This window comes from Lasioglossum baleicum, chromosome 10 (assembly GCF_051020765.1).
Source record: "Lasioglossum baleicum chromosome 10, iyLasBale1, whole genome shotgun sequence".
Taxonomy (NCBI): domain Eukaryota; kingdom Metazoa; phylum Arthropoda; class Insecta; order Hymenoptera; family Halictidae; genus Lasioglossum; species Lasioglossum baleicum.
Genome location: NC_134938.1, coordinates 12,876,729 through 12,899,214, shown reverse-complemented (window position 1 = coordinate 12,899,214; position 22,486 = coordinate 12,876,729). Strand labels below are relative to the sequence as shown.

The window sequence follows — 22,486 nt, the reverse complement described above, 5'->3', positions numbered from 1 at the left end:
CATCCCCCCCCACTCTAAAAAAGGCCTTTCTTTAATTTAAGGATGTATGGAAAAAATACGTTTGCGCACCCCTCCGGGGGGGGGGGTAGTGTGGGACTCAGAGGCAGAGTTGGACAAAAATTTTATACAAATAAATATTTCGAATAAAGTCGGTTTAAAATGCACTTGGAAAAAACCCACTTTATTCGAAATTTTTATCTGGATAAAATTTTTGCCCAACTCTGCTCGGGGGAACAGGTCTTCGGTTTTCCCAATAACCACTAAAAAAAACTACACGTCCAGGACTTGTACCCTTTCCTCCCTCAACTTCTGGCTCGCTGGAGGGCCAGACGGGGCCCCGCTTTTCGCATTTCTCCCGTCTAGTTTATTATGCGAGCTGGCACCACTCATGTTCTTGCCCAATACCCTAAAAAGAGGCCTGTGCCGGAGTCATTTCTGACCCACATATCACTTATACAGTTCGCCATACAGTCGCGGATCTAACGGCAAACGGACTAACAAGGGAAGGACCCCAAGTGTCCGACTTCGATTATGATAATTTTTTGTGAGATGATGGTATATGCGTCCCTAATTATGTATGCAAAATATGAGGTGTACTTACTCAATAGTTTTAAAGATATAAACGATTAAAGTTTCATACTATTCGTATGAAACAAGGTATGAAACTTTAATTGTTTATATCTTTAAAGCTATTGAGTCTGATCTCGCGAAAAGTTATCAAAATCGAAGTCGGTCACTTGGGGTCCTTCCCTTGTAAGCGGCCGCATGGTGCCCCGGGATACCATAGGGCCCCGGATTTTAAATAAATTTATTTAATGTGTAACGGTAGGAAATTTTTCATTACTGTTCTAAGCACAAAACTGTTTTTTAAATAAAAATTTTAGAAAGAAACTGGTGGACACTGCCAGAGGGGGACAGGATTTTAGTTGGCACACCCCCGACCTTGAAGAATGAAAATTGTCTGGAGACGAAGAAATTCCGTGTGCTGGAGTCTGGCATATAGGACATACAATAAAAAAGTTATATAGAATGAAAACATTCTAGGGTAGAAGAAATGTTTAGTTTTTTTTGTTACTCTAACAATCCACAAAAATGTATTGAAAAATTAGGTTGACAGGATAGGCTAGCACCAAGCCAGTGATGGCAGCCATTAAAATGGAATAATTTTTCATAATTAATTCATATTCGATGAAGCACAAAACTGTCTTTTAAATAAAAATTTTAGGAAGAAACTGGACGACCCTTCGCCAAAAGGGGACAGGATTTTATTTGGCACACCCCCGACCTTGAAGAACGAAAATTGTCTGGAGCCGAAGAAATTCCGTGTGCCGGATTCTGGCGAAGCAGTGCCGCGGCACAGTGCCGGCGAGCCGATAAAATGGAGGGCTGTGGAGGTGGCATGAGAAGTCACATCACATCCCCGTCGCCGAACGGCGCCTTTTACGCCTTTTACGTGGCCGGCTATAAAATTGTTTCGGTGACGGCGCGGCCGCCTCAGAAACGCTCCACCCTTGAACGCATAGAGCAGCCTGCTTTCTCGCCATGAATTTGCTCGTAAGTAAATTTTCCGCATTCGATACACCGAATATGCATGATCTGCTTCTTCTCGTTCGATCTCTCGTCTCGTGGAACATTTTCCCAGATACGTATCGGATTCACCGCTCGGTTTTGGTTATCGAAAGCGTATCACGGTAGCTGGACGAATCGCGTGCGCTTAATTGCCGGGAGACGTGACGTATGCTCTTGGATTTCACCGGCACCGGATAATTAGCGATGCTTCGTGGATTAATTAATTAGGGAAAGGCATGCGCCCAAGAGAAAACTTAGATTTTGAATGGCACTGTGCTCGGAGTTACGTGCGACGGAAGTAAATTGATCGTGACATTGTTGCGTTACGTAAACGGAGCTACGTAACTTACGATTAGTCCGTAAATAATTATTTCACTAGAATTTAGGCAACGAATTCCGGAAATCGGTATACATGTGCTCCGACACGAGCATAACTCTATTCACGCTCGGGCTAATTGATATGCGTTGTGATCGAAGATAAGACAATGTAACACAACGTCACAGTCGATTGTGCTCGGAATAATCGAGTGGAACTGTTCTGTACCTTTTTGTTCGCCGATCGATTGTGTAACACATTCTGGGGAGGCTTGTGCTGAGAGGACAAAGAGAGTTCTCATCGGGTCCCAGATTTTCTGGAAACTTTACATACTGATAGATTTCGTCCTTCTGTTTATGAAAATATAGCATTATAGGATCCGACACTCAATAACTATTGAAATATTTACAATTGGTACCGTATTAGGTTACTACTAGGAAGTGCTAGGGTTCAAATCCCTTGTCCTCGTTTTCCTTTTTTTCAGTTTATCTATTTTAATTGATTGGATGTTACACATGAAAAATGCACTCATAATATCTATAGGAAACATAATATTAAAATTTTATTGAAAAGCAATATAATATGTAAATAAACATTAACTTTGTCAACCGTGCCTGAAAAGGAAAGAAGAATAACGAAAACCATGCATTATATTATTAATAGATAAACTGAAAAGAAAAAAAAGGAAATAGAGGACAAGGGATTCGGACCCTGGCTCTTCCTAATGGCAACCTAGTATGTTACCACCACGCCGTTTGTGGCAATTCGCAAAATCCTCAACCAAAACTGTACTTAACTATATGAAACTGTAGTGAAATTTCAATTGTAAATATCTCAAGAGTTATTGAGTATCTGACCCTATAATGCTATATTTTCATAAACAGGAGAACGAAATCTACCAGTGTGTAAAGTTTCAAGAAAATCTGTGACCCCACGACCGTGCCTTCTCCTTGTTAGTGATAACTTGGATTAGGAACACGAATGAGCACGGTAGGATTTAAACATTGTGGGAAGGTTGTGCAAGGACAAAGAAAATTCATAGATCTTATTGTGCCTCAGCTAATGTGGATCGAACTGCAGCTAACTTGGACTGGCACTTTCGGTTCGAGCTTATTGCGCGATGGGAGCTAACTCTGATTAGGAACCAGAATCAGCGCGGTAGAATTTACATACTGTGCCGAAAAGGACAAAGAGAACTCGTAGATCCTATTGTGTCTCAGCTAATTAAGATTGGGAACACGAATAAACACGCCAGGATAGCTGCAGTCTCGATAGGGCTGATACTTTCTTTGATCTTATTGTACGATGGGAGCTAATTCTGATTAGGAACTCGAATGAGCGCGGTAGAATTTATACATTGTGCCGAAAGGGACAAAGAGAACTCGTAGATCCTATTGAGTCTCAGTTAATTCAGATTGGGAACACGAATAAACACGCCAGGATAGCTGCAGCCTCGATAGAGTGGTAGCAACGGTGGTTCAATAACTTGGGCTGGCACTTTTGGTTCGATCTTATTGCGCGATGGGAGCTGGCTCTGATTAGGAACCCAAATAAGCACATTGTGAGAATTTAAACATTGTGCCGAAAGGAACAAAGAAAACTCGTAGACCCTATCGTGTCTCAGCTAATTCAGATTGGGAACACGAATAGACGCGCCAGGATAGCTGCAGCCTCGATAGAGTGGTAGCGCGGATGGTTCAATAACTTGGACTGGCACTTTCGATTCTATGCAAAGCGAGTTGGAGAGAAATTGCAGTCTTCTATATTTCTTAATCGTATTTCCGAGGCGCTAATACTCCGTGTCCGAATTTCTTTCTCGTGAGGCTGCCTCTACCAGACAGGCTGTAGGTACCCGCTGTGGGTATGTCTTTCTCCCTCTAATCGAAGCAGGCGTGTCTCGCGGGCTAATTTATATTTCACTTTCTACCGGTGAGCGAGCGTGTAATTCGTGCGACGCGGTGTGCTAGATCGTTGCACCGCGGTAACTTAGTCCCGGTTTCCAGATAGGTCTCGTTCCTTTTTCTTGCCGCGATGCTGGAATGCGCCGGCCTGCTCGACGGTGGAGGCACCTTCGCGTCACCTTTTCCCGATTACGGAAACCGCTTTTGCCGGTCGCGGTGCGCCCCTCCCTCCACGTAGAATTCCATCAACGTCAGGCCCAATTAAAAGTGTTCGCGTTTCCTTGGTTGCGAAACCCGCTGCCATCCCTTTTTCCATCGGATTTTTAACCGCGCGCGGTCGAACTGGTCGAACCTAACGAGCTGTTAGCCGGCTTCCGAGGACCGCGCCACGCCGACATGCGACTTCCAAATGTTTTAAATAATGGTGAACTAGTCGAGCATGGTTCTCAATCGTCTACTACCACCGCGCGATACGAGGAACTCAATCGATACGTAGACTCAAGCCGCAACTTTCCCCTACGGCTACATACCTTCACAAAATCGGATTCTAGCGTAGGGTATGTGCGTACGTAATTGTGCTGGCACGGGAATCGAGTTTTACCGTGTTGGGTAACGGTATGACCAAAATCCAGTATTACCAGTGCTCGAGATAGGGGTTATTTCATATTTGCACACCGTTTCAGTAACTATTTGGTTACACAATAGCTCCGCCCAATGCTAACGCCTGATCGAGAGTCCTACTAGAGATCTACATAGATATATTTTACGTGTATACGTGGTCTGTCCGGAAAGTATGCGACCTTGTGCTGCAGCGGGTGGAAGTATACCATTCCTGGTTGATATCAATGGTGTCCCCATCAACGTATTGTCCATTAGAAGCCACATCATCTTCAGGAATAGCGAACAGCCAGTAGCGCGTTACAACTAGTTGGGACCTTGGGCAAAGTAGAATTTCGGGGCCCCTAACCCCAACTAAATAACTTGACGAGAAAAACGTAGTATTTGGATCTTTTGGTTTGTGTTCGGGGCCCCCTTTTGCTTGTGGTCCCGGGCATTTGCTCAAGTATTCTGTTTTATTGCTTCTACGTCCGCAATCGCTGTCCTCCGAGAGGTTTTCTTCATTTTGGGGAACATCCAGAAGTCACAAGGAGCTAGATCAGGACTCTACGGAGGACCATACCAATGGTGTCCGAACAGGAATGCTCAAGTTTCTGGTCAAATTATCTAAATAATTCTTTTTTTACAGTTTCTATTGCTAGTGGCGCTTCCCATCTGCGTGGCACAATTCCGAATACAAGGACCCAGCGATGGGAACCGAGCTGCCGAGAGCTTATCGGTGGACGACGGTGGCAAAGTCGAGTACAGTGGACACAGAGGTAACGAGAGGATATAGTCCGCAATTACTCGGTCGATAGTTCGACAGATAAGCTATTTCACGGTACTCATTTTGCAGCCCCATCGTCAGGGGGCTTCAGCATTCAGGGCGCCTCCGATGGTCACTCGAATGTACAAGGCGCCAGCGATGGTCACTCGAATGTCCACGACGGCAGCGATGGTCACTCGAATTTCCAGCTTCAGGCCGCCTTTAATGCTGGCGCGAACAGATACCTCCATGCAGCACCTCCTCCTACTCCGGCCTTCAGCATTCAGGGAGCTTCGGACGGACATAGTCAGATCCAGGGGTCCTATGATGGGTCCGATTCCGCGAAATCTCTGCAATACGACGATCCCAGTGGTAAATGTCCATAGAATCTCTGTTCTGTGTCAGAGGTCGGCAACAAGTGCTCGTTCTTGCTGATTTTCGAGGGCGTAGACCCCTCTTCTCCCGCGAATCTTGCTGCTTGTGGTGGTCGTAGTTAGACTGCGGATTTGATGCGTTTATGACAAAAATGGGCACGTACAATATAAAGCAGTGGACATGCTAGAAATATTTAAGGACATCAATGTGTTAGTTTCAGCTTGACAGGATAATTGAAAGAGGAGTACAATTTTTATCTGGCTCCCGTGTCCTGCAATCACCGTTCTAAATCAGCTGAAAAGAGCACTTCTTGCCGACCTGTGTATTAGGGGGTAGAACTTTTCTTTTGTTTTTTAAAGACGTGCGGAAAAAACACGGTTACATACACTCCAGAGCGCGTAGAGCGCGCGACTGCGGACTCCGTGGTCTCGGGTTCGAATCCCGCCGCACTGTGGTCCGGTAGCTCGCTTTTTATGGCCAAAACTATTGTAGCATTATTTCAAGGTTTAATGTTACATTATTATAGGTCGTTGGATTCGTCTTGATACCAGTTACAATATTATAAAGTAAAAAAATATATGTTAATATTTAAAACATTGAGGGCCAACAACCGTAGTCCCGTTGAAAGCACCGGTTCTCGTTAGATCACCGAAGTTAAACAACGTGGAACGTGACCGGCACTAGGATGGGTGACCGTCTGGTCAAAAACCGGAAAGTGACCCACCCGGGGTGTTTTTCACGTGTTGTTGGCAAAAGGTGGTTCGGAACCCACCATAAACAGTAGGTCCCGCTGAAAAGGCGATGGTGAGAGTGGAAAAAGGAGAGGATTGGTAAATGAATTTGAAACCCTGAGGGGACCAAATATCATGTCCATACCATTTAAAACATTGAGGTAACCTTCATTTTTTATCAAAAAAAGAGATTTTTCTTTAACTTTTTGTATTGAAGTTTGTAGAAAAGTAAATACTGATTAACTTTCGTTGGAAACATTTTTTTGTCAGATTATCGGAAATATTTGAAAAATCTTGTTAACAATTCTCACAATGCATACTATTGTCTAGAAATCGCGGAAAAGTAGCTAAGATTGAATTCTTCATAGAAATTATACGAAATCTAGTAATGAGAGAAGTTTTCGGGGTCTCTGACTAACGCAGAGAAAACATATACATACATTGTAATTCCAAGCTGCTATGCAAGATTCAAATGGAACTGCTTATCTAGGCGTCGAATAACCGCGGGCCCGTATTAGTTAAAATCCGTTTATAGTTCAAGATTGCGGGAGATTGCAATTAAAATTTACATGATCTTCTTAGTAAATGTTCAAGCTTTCATATGAAACAAATCCGATGCTTAGCGGTCTAAAGCGTTTTTGTATAATTCTTTTCAAAGTTTGAAATGCTATTAATTTACGCTATTCGTATATGGACTGAACAATGCTTAAAAATGGATTAAATATTTGAAATGCGCTTACTAACATATATAAAACCATCATTAAAATCTATTTTCTGATATTCGATGATTGAAATCTAAAACGTCTTATTTTACTTTGAATTTTCTGACTTTGTCTTTAGAACGCGGTATCTCATCATAGAATTATCTAAAATGAATAATATTTTGGATTTGGGAGCTTTTTAAAGGGTTGTTACTTTACAGGAAAAAAATTTTTTCAATGTATTAAAGTTGAAAAATTGAATTTTGGCCACGAAAACAGGGTCTCCAGACCACTGTGCGCCGTGCCGGCACCTCTGGAAATATTCCATGTGCCATTTATTAAACTGTGGGGCCCAAGATGGTGGTTCGGAACCCACCTTAAACTGTAGGTCCCGTCGCTTAATAACCAGAGCAGTTGAAGAAGCGACGTAAAACAATCAAACAAAACAGGAGAGTTGTGTGGTACTCGGCGGGCCCAGTTGGGCGGTGTGGGCCTAGTTGGGCGGTGTAGGCCCAGTTGGGCGGTGTGCCCCCAATACCCACTAAAAAAAGTCACAGGTCTAGAACTCCTTTAGTCCTTTCCTTTCCCTCATATGAGCCGCCAAAGCCCCACTATCCGTATTTCTCTTCACCGTCCTACTTCTCGGGCTCTGTCCACTCCTGTTCTTGGCTCATACTAGGGAGTAGCACTACCCAATACATCATAATTTCCTCGAAAAGGTTACCGAGTGAACTGGAGATCGTACGATCGAGCAGTGCGACCACAGTCGCAACCGGAAGCCCAGTATACGGAGGAAGTGCAGGCCAGCTTACCGCGGGCTCCTCAACGGCAACGAGCACGAGCTCGCCCGCAACAACACGCGCAACCGCAACCACAGCCACAGCCGCGGCAGCGGGCACAATCGCACGAGCCTGTGTTGCCACCGGTGCAGCCGTACGAGAGCGCACCAGCCGAGATCAAACAGCTTCTTCACTTCCAGAAGATGTTGCCTTACTTGAACATCATCCCCGAGCCGTTCAGGTAAACCTCAATGTTGATACTCGGAAGACAGAAGCGCTGATCTTCCTAGAAAAATAATATGTATACCTATTTACGGTTACGCGTACGAACATTTCTAGATACGACAACATCATATCGGCGCAACAACAACAACAACCTCAGGCTCAGTATCAAGCCGACGATCAGCCACGGTACATTCCGGAATCAAGACGTCCTCCTTCCCGTGGAAAGGCACGTGTTCCGTCCAGGCAGAAGCGACGGGCGCAACGGCAGCCACCACCCGAACAGCATCTTCAGTACTCCACTAATCTGCCTCCTGAGATTCGACAGATACTAAAATTCCAGCAGCAGACGCCATACATCAACGGAATTCCCGAGCAATTTAGGTGAATTCTGTTTTGCTTCGTTAGCCCCTTATCAATACCACCACGATACGTCAGTGTCTCTGTCGAGCGAAATTGTGTCCTCTTTGGAGGGAGTCATCTCTCCGGTAACCACGACCTTGACAGGGATTGGCAAGGACGTTTTCTTGCTCGACTAGAGTGCCCAGGTGATCCTTAGTTAGAACTAGACTGCGGATGTTCACGCAATTTTCAATGTTTGTAGGCAAATTTTAACTCTTAGCACTCAGTGTCATCGCTAAAAATTGCGGTATAATTATTCAAAATAATGTTCACATCATTTTTGGGTATGGAAATATGCTAATGTTTAATTTTCGAGTTAAAGTAGCTCTGAGTGCAAAGGGTTCAAGAAAGTGGAACCACGTAAAACAGGCATGCACAACTGGACGATTTGGAAGCGGGAGCTCTCGACTCGGCTCGTGAGCCGTAGGGTGAGGAGAACCGTAACAGTGTGCGTGTGACTTGTGCTGCACTCGCATGCTTAGTGGGTTTCCCTTCCATACGTCCGAGCTGGGTCTCGCCGCTCACCAGCTCACGAGCTGCTCTTGGAGCGACGAGTTGGGCATGCCTGACGTAAAATCTTATTTCGAGTGGTAGCGGTGTTCGTAGTTCTGTAATAGGTAAAAATCGTGATGAATTCTATGGAATTTTATATTCCAGCATTTTTAAAACATTTTTAGAACCCACAAATGCATAAAGGTCCGCGGTCTAGCTAGAACACTCTGAATCCCTATCGCTCCTATCAGGCCAGCATCGAATCTGCAACACAAGAAACGATGATTAAAGGTTCAACACGGATGCAGCAGTGAAGGAGCAGTTGGACGCGGTGCGTGCTCACCTCCAGGAAGTGGCGAACACTCCTCCGGAACGATACGCGCCGAAATCCAGACAGAGAAGACAGGCGCAGTATAATCACCGACAACAACAGCCTCAGCAACCACCGGCAGAACCTAGACTGCAGTACTCGACCAACCTGCCAGGCTACGTGAAGGATCTGTTGAACTACCAGGCTCAGATTCCTTACACCATCTTGCCGAATCTGATCGGTGTGACGCGCCCTGAGAAGCCGTACGTGCCTCAGCCTGTCCAGAGTCCGACACCAGCGCCAGTCCCAGCGGCTCTTCCTGCTGCTCAGCCTCAGTATCAAGGACACGCCTACCAGGGTCAGCCACAGTATCAAGGTCAACCGAACGCCCCATACCAAGGCACCCAGGCTGCCAATCCATATCAAAATCAAATTGGCTCGTACCAAAACCAACCTGGCGCCTATCAGGACCAAGGGAACGCGTACCAAGGTCAGCCGAACATCTACAAAAATCAAGCGGACGCGTATCAACCTCAGCAGAACGCCTACAATCAAGTGTTCCAGAGCGAGCTCAAGTATTCGCAACAAGGACAACCCGGCCAGGGTGGTGTACGTCCAGTCACCGAGAATCAATATTGAAACCGACGCGACGGTTCGCGCATTAATCGTTATGTATGTTCATCTAATCGCGTAGATCGGTAGTATAGCGAGGAGTAAATGATTGCGAGTACGTATTGCTGCGATACGAGTGCAAACAGTTTGGTAAGATGTACAGGTTGTCCCGAAAAATGTTGTACTCGACAGATGTGATTCCTGAGACCATTTCAAGCAACTTTTCCCTTTGCGAAAATCTTCTCCGCCGCTTGGTTCAGGAGATATCAACGAAAAACGCGGACCAATCACAGCGCCGCGTTGTGGGCCCTCTTGTAGGCCCAACTGTTTTTCGTTGATATCTCCGTAACGAAGCCACGGAGAACATTTTCGTAAAGGAAAAAGTTATTGGAAATAACCTCAGGATTCACTCACTTCAAGCAGTACAACATTTTTGGAACACCCTGTAGAATCGATGTTTTAAAAGAAACATCGCGGCGGATATTAAATAATTTAATAGAGATAAGAATTCTCGATAATTTTTACTACATGTGATAGTTCGGTAATAACAATACTTAATCTGTAAGCTTTGAGTATAAAAGTTCGCTTATAATCTCCCCCGGTAAATGTGATTTCTATGTTACGACAATGTTTTTTGTAAGGTGTGGTTCGTTCGAAATTATTGGCATTGCATCGGAGATCGAGATGTACGCGATTCAAGTAAATATCGTTCGTTGAGTATTATGTCGACGCGTGTCGGTAGCGTTTGTTTCGTCTGTGTCTTAGTAGAGTTTTCTAGACTTGTATGTATCAAAATATACACTGTTTCACAAGTTTTATATTTACGCATTTCCAACAAATGTTATTCATTTAAGGGAAACGAACGTCGATGAAAAGTCAGCGGAGGAGAGCAGCGGCAGGCTGTTAATTTTGGGGCCTTGGACTAACACGTTTACCCAATTAACTCGACCTCAGTCAAATATCAAAAAATGTTGTATAATTTATTTTTTCTTCAGATTCTAAGGGGCCCTGGGCTAACAATGTTTGGGGGCCTACTAAATTAACCTACATTCAAACAGCAAAAATTTTTGTACAATTTATTTTTCGCAGGTTTTTCATTTAAATTGTTATTATGTTTTTGACCGCGAAGGGGCCCACTGATTGAACGGTGCCCTAGGCTAATACTGTTCGGGGCCCTATCCAATTAACCTACATTCAAATACCAAAAATATTTGTACTATTTATTTTTCGTAAGTTTTTAATTGAAATTGTTATTGTTTCTTTGACCGCGAAGTGGGCCCATTGACTGAACGGGCCCTAGACTAATACTGTTCGGGGCCCTATCCAATTAACCTACATTCCATACACACACAATAACAAAAGTTTTTGTACTATTTATTCTTCGTAAGTTTTTAATTTAAATGGTTATTATTTCTTTGACCCCGAAATGGGCCCATTGACTGAACGGGGCCCAAGGCCCACAAGACCCACGCCTACATCCGCCGCTGGAAATGTGGCAAGTATGTGGATTTCATACCGTTGCCTTTCTTCGAGTGAAATGCGAACGAGTTGGCAGATTATTAAGAACTACTAAACGCGATTAATGTGATCATGCGGATAGCTTGAGTAGCGCGCGTGACCTCGGACCATTAAAGAAACTGCGCTCGGTCGCGCTTCGTTGCGCATCATTCGTCCAATTACAGACTCGGTCCACTTTTTCCCTAATCAACTTTTCTCCCACGTAACGACGAGTTAATCGTCGAGACGATTTAATAGTTCGGAAAGCTGGCTTAATTGTTCGAACGACCGTACCGTTAAAAAATGTTATGAAAAGTATGACCGTTTCGCCGACATTGTAAGCCTATATTAATTAATGCATAGAATTACTTTTCGGTTAATTAAACGGTTGTGCAAAATTACGGAGTCGATCGCGATCGATTAACAATTTACGAACGAGATGCGTGTATATGCACACGTCATGGAGCGTTACTCATAGACTATGTATGAACTGGTTCGATTAAAACGGTGCTGTTCGAGCAAAGTACTAATGCCATCTGGTTAGGAATACGGAAGTGACCGCACTCGCATTATATGCTTCCTGAAACGATCGGCCGTACCGTTACGTGACTGGAAATACGTGTTCAGCCGCGTATAGGCATTGACTCGTGATTTATATTTATCGATATCGATTTTCGCCACGATCGACTGGATTTTCCTTATCGAGTTACTCGAGACACCGTCCTTTCCTTCGCGACCGCTTACAGTCGAATTTTCAACTTTTTCTTCCCATCAATTTTTTAACCCTTATCACTCGAATTGTGACTCTGAGAGGCGCCACTGAAAATTGCTGTACTATTATTCAAAATATTGTTTACATTATTAAATGTGTTGGTATCAGAGTTGGGCAAAAATTGTATTTGAATAAAAATTTCGTATGAAGTGGATTTTTCCAAGTGGGTTTTAAACCCACTTTATTCGAAATTTTTATTTAAATACAATTTTTGACCAACTCTGGTTGGTATCGAATCAATTATTAGGTTGTAAAGAAAATTTTTAAAGTGTTATAACTCACATAAAAAACAATTTTACTAAAATTGTTTTAAAATTTTTTTTATTATTAAAATTTTATTAAAATTGTTTTAATAAAAACAACAATATGAAAATTATTTTTATAGAAAATTTAATATTGTTTAATAGTAACATTAAATTATTATGAGAATTGATTTTAACATTATTGAGGGGAATAGTATTAAAATTAATATTTTACAGAGAATTTAATATTATTTAAAATTATAAAGCTGTGCATTCGTTGACACTTTCGTCGCCCCATACCTCGTTGATATTTCGAGCCGCTTGACATCCTGATATAAAACCCAAATAATTTAATAAAAATTTGAATAAAACGAAATATCAAAAATTATATAATTATATAAATATCACAAAAAGTATAATTATATAACTCATTAAATTAAGCTAAATATTTATTGGTATAATATTGCAATTAAAACAAACAAACAAAAATCCTGCATTTCTTTCTAATACATACTAAATATTTATCATAATGGTATCATATACCAATTTCGTATCCACAAAATTTGAAGAATCGCAGGGAACGGAAATTCTTTATTTTTACTTATTCTTAATAAATTTTTTGTGACATTATCATGATTAAAATGACACTTTGAACTACGGGATGCAATAACTCCGTAAAGTCGATAGTTTGGTAATTATATCCGGTAATTGTGTTACGCGCGTATATGTTGTATCCGAGTAATTGTAAGCAAGTTGAGTTCTCGTGTCCGACATTTACGAAGATCTGATGTTGCGGTTGTATGAACAGTTACCAACAACAATGGAATATTGGTGCATTCAATCCCAACGATTGTACATCCGCCGCCCATTAAATTCAGTCTATATAACGAAAACGCAGAAAACAAACAGACAATTCGCCCAATTTACTAACTTCAACAATCGATTAAGTCAGTCTCCGATTTCTCGATGATTTCTTTTTTTAATCAACGATTGACGATTAACTTCATCAATCGATTGGATCAATCGTTCATTTTTCAATGATTGTCTTTTTTAATCGTACACATTAATCAATGATCTTGGTTAAAATCTTAATTGATTAATGCCCAACTCTGGATGAAGATAATCGTTCTTCGCAGATCCTACGGTGTCCGTGTATCATTCGTTTTTTTTCGAATGTAATAATGCTCATGGTTTACAATTATGTTTTAAACATTCGAATCGTTTTGAAGTTAATGATAATGATTTCTGACAAAAATTTCTACGTACAATTTAAAGTAGCGGGCATAGATTGAAACTATTTAAAGACGTCAGTGTAACAGTTCCAGCTTCATTATTAAGGTCCTCAGTCCAATTATCATCTATTATTTTAATTAGTCGTCACAGGCAGTGCTCTTAAATGGAAAAGTTCATTTTCACGTAACTGGAATCGGCCTCTGATATAATACGCGGTCGGGAAAAGCCGTTCTGGTTTTTGCACGCCGCGCTGCGTAACAACGACTTCGTTAGGAGAGTTCGTTGAACGGTTACAAATTTACTGCATCGAATCATTTAAATTAATAGTCTGAAACGTGCTGAACAAAATTACGCTTGTCGGAACGTCTGCCGAGTAACACATTTTTGTAAACGCACTACCCGTGGATCGGAGTTGGGCATCTATCAATTAAAATTTTAACCAAGATTGATTGACTAATGTGTACGATCAAAAAAGGTAATCATTGGGAAATGGACGATTGATTCAATCGATTGATGAAGTTAATCGTCAATCGTTGATTAAAAAAAGAAATCGTCGAAAAATCGGAGACTGATTTAATCGATTGTTGAAGTTAATCGCCACACGGTTTATCCATAAATTGTAATAAAGAGGGAGATAGAGAGACAGAGAGCGGAGCTGTAGAATTGACAGAAATATATCTCGACAAAAACTCAGTTTACATTTTTTTCAGTATGCATACAGTTTTGATTCCGTATTTCATTTCGAAATTTCAGCAGTTAATCATTAATCAATAGACTGCGGATTTTATGCATTTATTACAAAAATGGACACGTACAATTTAAAGCAACGGACATCTTAAAAATATTTAAGGATATCAACGTATTAGTTTCAGCTTAATAGGATAATTAAAAGGAGAATACAATTTTTATTTATTTCACTCCTGTGTTCTGCAATCAATGCAAACATTTTTTATTGTGCATAAAGATCCGCAGTCTATTAATCAATTATTCGATTAAGTCGTTAACCGCAATGAACGACTAAATTTGCGCGATTAACGATTCAAGTAGAAATTTATTCGTCAATCGTTAATTAAATGTTTACCCAACTCTGCCATGGACATGTAGTGGGGGAAGGGTTTTGACTATAGTCCGTTATGGCATAATATGGATTTCGTAATGCACCGCAAGAAGTAATATAAAACACGTGAACCGCGAACGTATAATTATGTCCTCCAGTCCACGTGTCAAGAGCAATCGGTAAAAAACTGTCTTTTACATTTTACTTGCAACTTTCTCGCCCATATCTAGATTATGATAACCTGCACGATCGTGTCACGGAATATGAAATACAGCCAGTCTCATAATTAGATTGCGGATCTTTATGCGTTTATAGAAAAATTGAGTAGATGAAATTCAGTTGTTGAGAAATTGAATAATATTAGGTAAATATTAGGTTGTTGCATATGAAATGTCCGATTTTAGAATTCGACTCTTCCAAAACGTTTCGATCAAGAAATGCTGTTACAGTCAATAGGTTTATTATGTATAAAACATTAAGGTACAAAGCTAATTCTTGACATTAAATCGTACAACGACCGGTTCTAGATTCTTTTTATTTCACAATTAATGAAATTATAATGACGCTTTCATAAGAAATGATTTAACAAATATCTTTATTAAATTATAAATTAATTCTTGTCATTTTTATAAGGCAACCAAGTGCCTGTTATTTTTATAGTTTTATATTTATTGTATAATTTTACTTTTAAATAAAGTTTATTTCGACGTGAACCGACGCGACTGTCGCGCATTCCTTGTATATGTCTGGAAAAATGAATTTTTATGCGATTTTTGGTGAAAATGTGGCGATTAATTAACTCACTAGTCGTTGATGGTAAAAAGGAACTACAAAATCAAGATGACAATCTTGTAAATGAAAAACGCGAATGACCATAATATCGTATTTTTACCAAAATAGAAATAAAAAACTTTTGTAGATAGAATACATTGGGTACAAAATTGCGTTTCTTTAATGTCATTGCTAAAGATCGGACATTTCATATGCAACAACCTAATAGCCTCAACAGGGTTGAAATATTTGCGATACGAGCGGACCCAAAGCCAACAGCACCTGGGTGCTGCCGCCGAAACCCGTTGACCGATAATTGCTATGTTAAGTTAGCCGTGGTATCGAGTGGAGTCGTCGCGGCCTCCGATTTTCTAGCACAACCAGCCGAAACACTTCCTGGCTAATAGAAATTGAAACATTGCATTCCGTGCATACGGGGCAAGTGCGTTACGTGACGATCGAACGGGGTACCTGTACGATCGAAGGAAAAAAGATCAGTCGAAATCGACCAACCGTGAAAGTTAGTGGTTGGCCGGACCATTTACCCTACATACGCTCGTCCATATAGAAGTGCGTCGCGACGCGGCCGCCAGTTTCGTCCAGCTACCATCTAGAAATCACCTACACCTTCGCCATGCAGTTCCTCGTGAGTACTTACCGATCTATTGTTTCTACTCGCCCCTTTCTCGTCCTTCCAATTTTGACTCGCGCAGTAGGTAGACATTATTAGACTGATTTTATACATTTATCACAAAAATGAGTCTATTGTTTTTTCTCGCCCCTTTCTCGTCCTTCCAATTTTGACTCATTTTATACATTTATCACAAAAATGAGTCTATTGTTTTTTCTCGCCCCTTTCTCGTCCTTCCAATTTTGACTCATTTTATACATTTATCACAAAAATGAGTCTATTTGTTTCTTCTCGTCCTTCCAATTTTGACTCGCGCAGTAGGTAAACATTAGACTGATTTTGTACATTTGTTACAAAAATGGCTCTATTGTTTTCTCTCGCCCCTTTATCGTCCTTCCAATTTTGATTGATTTTATACATTTATTACAAAAATGAGTCTATTGTATCTCGTCCTTCCAATTTTGATTGATTTTGTACATTTATCACAAAAATGAGTCTATTGTTGCTTCTCGTCCTTCCAATTTTGATTCGCGCACAGTAGGTACACATTATTAATGGAACAGTGAAAACATTAGAATTTAAAAATACTGTTTTATTATCGTCAACCTGTTAAACAGATTAAGAGAAAAAATTCATTTCTATTTCGCTCCAGTTGGTTGCAAATTTGGTAGAAAATTTTTATTAGCTGTTTATTAAGCGTCATATAGTGTCAGGTCATCAGAAGGTCATACGGTGCTTCAAATGGAATCCTTTGATCTTTATTTATCGCAAAAATTTTCAGCTTTTTTAATAGAATTTTTAAAAATTTTTGGGTGAAATTGATTTTATACATTTATCACAAAAATGAGTCTATTGTTCTTTCTCGCCCCTTTCTTGTCCTTCCAATTTTGACTCGCGCAGTAGGCACACATTATTAATGGAACGGTGAAAACATTAGAACTTATCGCGAAATAGTTTTAGCTTCTTCTAATAGAATTTTAAAAATTTTTGTGTGAAATTGATTTTATACTTTTATCATAAAAATGGATCTATTGTTTTTTCTCGCCCCTTTTCCGTTCTTCTAATTTTGTGAATAGTGAAAACATTAGAATATAAAAATACTGTTTTAGTATCTTGGACCGGTTAAACAAATTATGGCATAAAATTAATTTCTATTTCGCTCCAGTTAGTTGCAAATCCGGTAGAAAATTTTATTAGCTGTTTTTATCAGGCGTCATATGGTGTCAGGTCATCAGGAGGTCACAAGGTGTTTCAAATGGAATCGATTGATTTTTATCTATCGCAAAAATTTTTAACTTTATCTAATAGGATTTAAAAAAATTGTTCGGTGAAATTTATCTGTGATTTGTGAATTTTCGTAAGCCGTTTGCAATGTTAAACTTTACTGTAGGGACCCAACAAGTTTTAACATCTATTTATATTTTCTCTAAAGCGAAGTCGTGATTTCTGTAAATTTTTGTAAGCTGTTTGCACTATCATAAAATAAAGTGTGGATACAACATAAGAAATAGTTTCGAGAATTCAGAATTATAATCATTGATTTTTTCTGTAAATTAAAATAACTGCTAAACTAACAATTTTTCGTCATAAATAGGTATGTCGATTGACTGCATCGATTGGTGCATAAAAAAAATATACGTTTCTATTAAAGAAACCAAAGTTGACCTTCAAAAGTCCTCGACGAATCCACCAACGAAAAACCAGTAACATAGTGACCGGAATCGACAGGAATCGACTAGTTTTGGCCTACATCGTTACGCGGAAAATTTCTACCTCTTATCAGCAGTGTAAAATCGCTTTGGCATTTGAAAGGTGTTCGAGTGCTTTCATCCATTCGCTTCGCGGGAACTAAACGCGTGCGAATGCACGAACGTGCATAGTAAAGAGATCGCTAATACACAAACGTTGTCCGACTTTCTCGATCCGAGTCGATTTTAACAACGTATAAAAATGTCCGGAGAGCCCAACGCGCGTTCATTCGTGACACACAATTCTACATAAACGATGCACGAATCGCGCCGCCGAGGAAAGGTGAAATGAGAATAAAGTGGGTCGCGTTGCATCGGTTGGATGTAGGGAAATGGAATACGTGAAATGTTCCCGGATCTTCGAGATGCCCCTCACTATTGGGTTATAAGAAAGTAATTTCAAAATTTTAAGGCGAAATAGAACCCAATTTTGGGAAAATTTTGAGTTTCATGAGTACGGAATTATAAAGCTACCAGAAGAATGGCAAAAGATCCTCGAAAAAGATGGAAAATATTTTGCTGGTTGAAGTTTATTGCTTGAGTAGAAAAATTTGCTTTTATTCCACCTTAAAATACCGAAATTACTTTCTTTTCAACCCAATATTTTGTAACGGCTGCTCAATACTTTTTATTAATCAACTGTTTTCAATTCTAGATCTTAATATTGGCTGTGTTACCTGTTTTCGCGGCTGGCGATCCCTTAGGAGAAGATCCACGACACGCGAGTCTTGGTAAACTGCATTTTATATTAAGAAATAATTTGTTAACTTCGAGGATGGTTCTACACGATGTAAAGTGAAAGAATAGACTCCTTTCTACACCCTCAGTTTGGTGGAGATCGAAGTAAGCAAGCTGCGGCAAAATTGATTTCAAGGTCAAAACGTCGACAAGTTTTTTTTATTACGTCTTCTTTCTTTTTGCGGCGTCTTTCTTGGATCGATTTGCACCAAACTGAGGGTGTAGAATCTAACTGGTGGTCAAAATGATAAGGCACCTCAAGGTTTTCAGCAATGAACATTCATTTGTAAATAACTTAATAAATAACTTTTTTATAATTGTACTAAACTATCTGATCTTTTATAATCAATTAGAAGCATTAGTTTACAAACTGATGTGCAAAAGAAGATTTTTCAAAAAGTATAATTTACAAGGTTGCATGCAAAAATAAAAAAGGTGTCTTTTAAAACTTTTTTATTTGGGTTCTCAATGAAAATTTAAAATACAGGGTGTCCCAGACCACCCGTACCACCCATTTATAATCTCGAAAATAGATTATTTTCAAAAATTCAAAGTGTTTCTTTTATAAATCAGATGCGCTCTATCAAATGGTGATATTTTTAGCTTCCGGCTTCGGCCGGAAATAGGTGACTGAGACCGGAAGTTACATTTTTCAAATAGAACATGGTATTTTTTATTACGGATTCGGATTCTATGCAATAAAACAAGAAACTTTTGTCTGAAACATTTTTTCAAGAAATTTCATTTTATGTCCTTTATGTAACCTTCCAAATGAGTCTTGGCGAAATAATGTTTTCATTATCTGTGTCATATAGCCCAATTTTTTTATTCAACCAATGAGCTTTAATCAATAAAATATTTTCCACTTTGTTCGATGAACTTTTGCCATCTTTCTGTCATCTTTCTGGGTTATGCCAAGAGCAGATAGTGAAAACATTATTGTGCAAAGACTCATTTTGAAAAACATAAAATGACATTTTCTGAAAAAATGTTTCAGACAAAAGTTTCTTGTTTTTTCGCATAGAATCCGAATCCGTAATAAAAAAATACCATGTTCTATTTGAAAAATGTAACTTCCGGTCTCAATCACCTATTTCCGGCCGAAACAGAAAATTAAAAATATCACCATTTGATAGAGCGAATCTGATTTATAAAAGAAACACTTTGAATTTTTGAAAATAACCTATTTTCCAGATTATAAATGGATGGTACGGGTGGTCTGGGACACCCTGTATATGTATACTTTACCATTTTATCCACCAGTGTACATATAATTTCGATACACTCTGTGCAACGTTTCCCAGTATGAAAATTCTGTAATTTGTAGCTCACCTTCGGGAGAAAAGGCAGCATCAGAACTACGCCCCGTTGAATCAGGGCACGGGTCACATCCAGCAACTGCTGCAAGCTCAACACGCGCGTCCTTCTCTGGTCAATATCCCGCCCCAGCCAATCCCGAAGTTGGGACCGTCTCAGCCAATTAAGCCGCAGTATGTAAATCAGGCGCAGGTCTCCCAGTACCGGCCGCAAGTCACGCACGGGAATGCCGGCCAGCAGGCGAACTACAAGAAACCGATCATCCCCCAGCAGCCACAATACCGTCCCCCCCAACCCGTTAATTATCCCCAGCAACCCGTTAATTATCCCCAGCAACCCATAAGACCTAACTACAATGCACCGCAACAACCGCAGTACTCCTCCAAGTTGCCGCCCCACGTGCAACAACTGTTGCAGTACCAGAAAAGCTTGACCAATTAATCTCGATTTTACATAGCGGAACGTAGATTTTCCCATTGTCATCCATATGGTCATGACTAGACCGCAGATTTGATGCATTTATGACAGAAATGAGTAGGTGTAATTCAAAACAGGAAAAACATTAAAAGAGTTTAACAATGCTGATACACTATTTTTAACATATTAAAATCATGAAACCCTTGCCCTAATATCGTGTCAGACTCGTGATGAAGATTCAGAATATTCCAGTAAATATGTATGTTATTAATTTTAAAATTTTACTTTGAATTTAAATTAAAATTAATTTAGAATTAATTTTAAAATTAAACTTTAAATTCTAAAATTTTCTCCTTTTTTAGGAAATTGCGAATTACAAGAAAATTTCTAATCACTGAGACCGTAAAATAAATCACAGGGCAAGGGGTTAATGAGGAAAATCAATTTTTACTTAGATCGTATATATAGCTTGCAGTTGACGTATAAAAATTGTATTTTGCATAAAGATCCGCAGTTTATTATTCCTTTTTATTTAAAATCCGCAGTTTAGTCATGATATTTCACACAGAACCGCGTTCGATTCGAATGAGCGATATTGGCAGTAGCGAAATTCATTTATTTTACCATTGTACAGGGTCTTCCATTAAGAAGTGCTGCTTTAATTGATAAAGAACGCTGTAGTTTTACTATTAACAATTTTTTAACGATTTTTTACGATTTTACTAACCACCTGTCGAAGAGTGACAACTTCAATCTTCACAAATCGAAAATGACACCTCTTAATGGAAGACCCTTTTGCTTTAGAAATTTATTATAGCTGGGATATCGTATAGGTGTATGTATATCGAATAATCTAAGGGTGTTATTTATAGTATTATTTATTAGCCGATAGTTGATCGTAGGCGTGTACGGTTTTAAACGTGTACCCTTGTATGTCGATATTATTGTACTTTATTAAATACTTTGCGAATATAAACGTCCAACCATATTAACTGCTTTTCGTAGACGTTATTAATGGAACGGTGAAAACATTAGAATTTGAAAATACTGTTTTATTATCTTCGACCTGTTAAACAAATTAAGACAGAAAATTAATTTCTATTTCGCTCCAGTTGGTTGCAAATCAGATAGAAAATTATTCTAAGCTGTTTATCAGACGTCATTATGGAGATCATCAGAAGGTCATACGGTGTTTCAAATGGAATCGATTGATCTTTATTTATCGCAAAAATTTTCAGCTTTTTCAAATAGAATTTTTAAAAATTTTTCGGTGAAATGGATTTTATACATTTATTACAAAAATTAGTTTATTGTTTTTTCTCGCCCCTCTCGCGTTCTTTCAATTTTGTGAATAGTGAAAACATTAGAATTTAGAAATACTGTTTTATTATCTTCAACCTGTTAAACATATTAAGAAAGAAAATTAATTTCTATTTCGCTCCAGTTGGTTGCAAATTCGGTAGAAAATTTTTATTAGCTGTTTATCCGGTGTCATATGGTGTCAGATCATCAGAAGGTCATACGGTGTTTCGAATGGAGTCGATTGATCTTTATTTATCGCAAAAATTTTCAGCTTTTTCAAATAGAATTTTTAAAAATTTGTGGGCGAAATTTAGCCGCGATTTGTAATTTTTCGTAAGCCGTTTGCAATGTTAAACTTTACTGTAGGGACCCACCAAGTTTTAACATCTCTTTATAGCATTTTTAGAATATTCTCGTCAAGAATTAAGTAAAAAGAAGTTAAAAATTTTCTTCGGGACGAGTCGGACCGACCAGGACCCGAAAGTATTTCGCTTCATCAGCAATTTCCAAATTTTCGAGATCCGAAACGCGTATTTCCAGATTCGGAACCCGCCCGATCCCGAAAGAATTCTTGGCCCGACATTTTCAGGTTCACGCACAGCTCCAGTAAAAACGAAAACAATTTACGGACACGGCCCGCGATAACTGCACAGATAGCGGATCGATCCATCCGCCACGAAGGGGTTCGGGGCAGCCCGGTATTACGTCAAATTACGTCGTTAAACGCGGCGTGGCGCATTAAGTGCATTGAATTCGTCACTCGAGAAATCAAGGTATCATCGCACCGATGAATCCGCACAAGGGGCGTTTCTACCGTTCCTCGTTTCTCGTGTGGATGGTACGGGGTAGTGATCGGGGTCCCCCTTCCATTGTCGCCCACCCTGCGAACGACAATCCACGCGTTGCAGTCTCCAGTCTCCAGTTTAGGGCTGTTCTCTGGCCCTAAACTGTGCTCGTACCGCAGTCACACCACCCTGTGCCCCCGAGT

General features: G+C 39.9%; 2 protein-coding genes across 2 annotated transcripts; both read left to right on the top strand.

Moving 5' to 3' along the window:
* Positions 1–1,394: 1,394 nt before the first annotated feature.
* On the top strand, positions 1,395–10,591 carry LOC143212631 (uncharacterized). Its single transcript, XM_076431597.1, has 6 exons — positions 1,395–1,554; positions 5,033–5,162; positions 5,240–5,521; positions 7,676–7,976; positions 8,075–8,341; positions 9,143–10,591. The coding sequence occupies exons 1-6, from the start codon at positions 1,543–1,545 to the stop codon at positions 9,798–9,800; spliced, it is 1,650 nt and encodes a 549-aa protein (XP_076287712.1). The 5' UTR covers positions 1,395–1,542; the 3' UTR covers positions 9,801–10,591.
* Positions 10,592–15,845: 5,254 nt separating this feature from the next.
* Positions 15,846–21,184, top strand: LOC143213020 (uncharacterized). The gene is made up of 3 exons (XM_076432453.1): positions 15,846–15,991; positions 18,380–18,455; positions 19,790–21,184. The coding sequence occupies exons 1-3, from the start codon at positions 15,980–15,982 to the stop codon at positions 20,218–20,220; spliced, it is 519 nt and encodes a 172-aa protein (XP_076288568.1). The 5' UTR covers positions 15,846–15,979; the 3' UTR covers positions 20,221–21,184.
* The last annotated feature ends 1,302 nt before the right edge of the window (positions 21,185–22,486 follow it).

Bases quoted from the DNA above. Each gene is read 5' to 3' on its own strand.
- LOC143213020 (XM_076432453.1), top strand. The intron at 18,456-19,789 runs GTAAACTGCATT...TGTAATTTGTAG, and splicing joins TCCACGACACGCGAGTCTTG to CTCACCTTCGGGAGAAAAGG.
- LOC143212631 (XM_076431597.1), top strand. The intron at 5,522-7,675 runs GTAAATGTCCAT...TTCCTCGAAAAG, and splicing joins GCAATACGACGATCCCAGTG to GTTACCGAGTGAACTGGAGA. The intron at 8,342-9,142 runs GTGAATTCTGTT...CGATGATTAAAG, and splicing joins GGAATTCCCGAGCAATTTAG to GTTCAACACGGATGCAGCAG.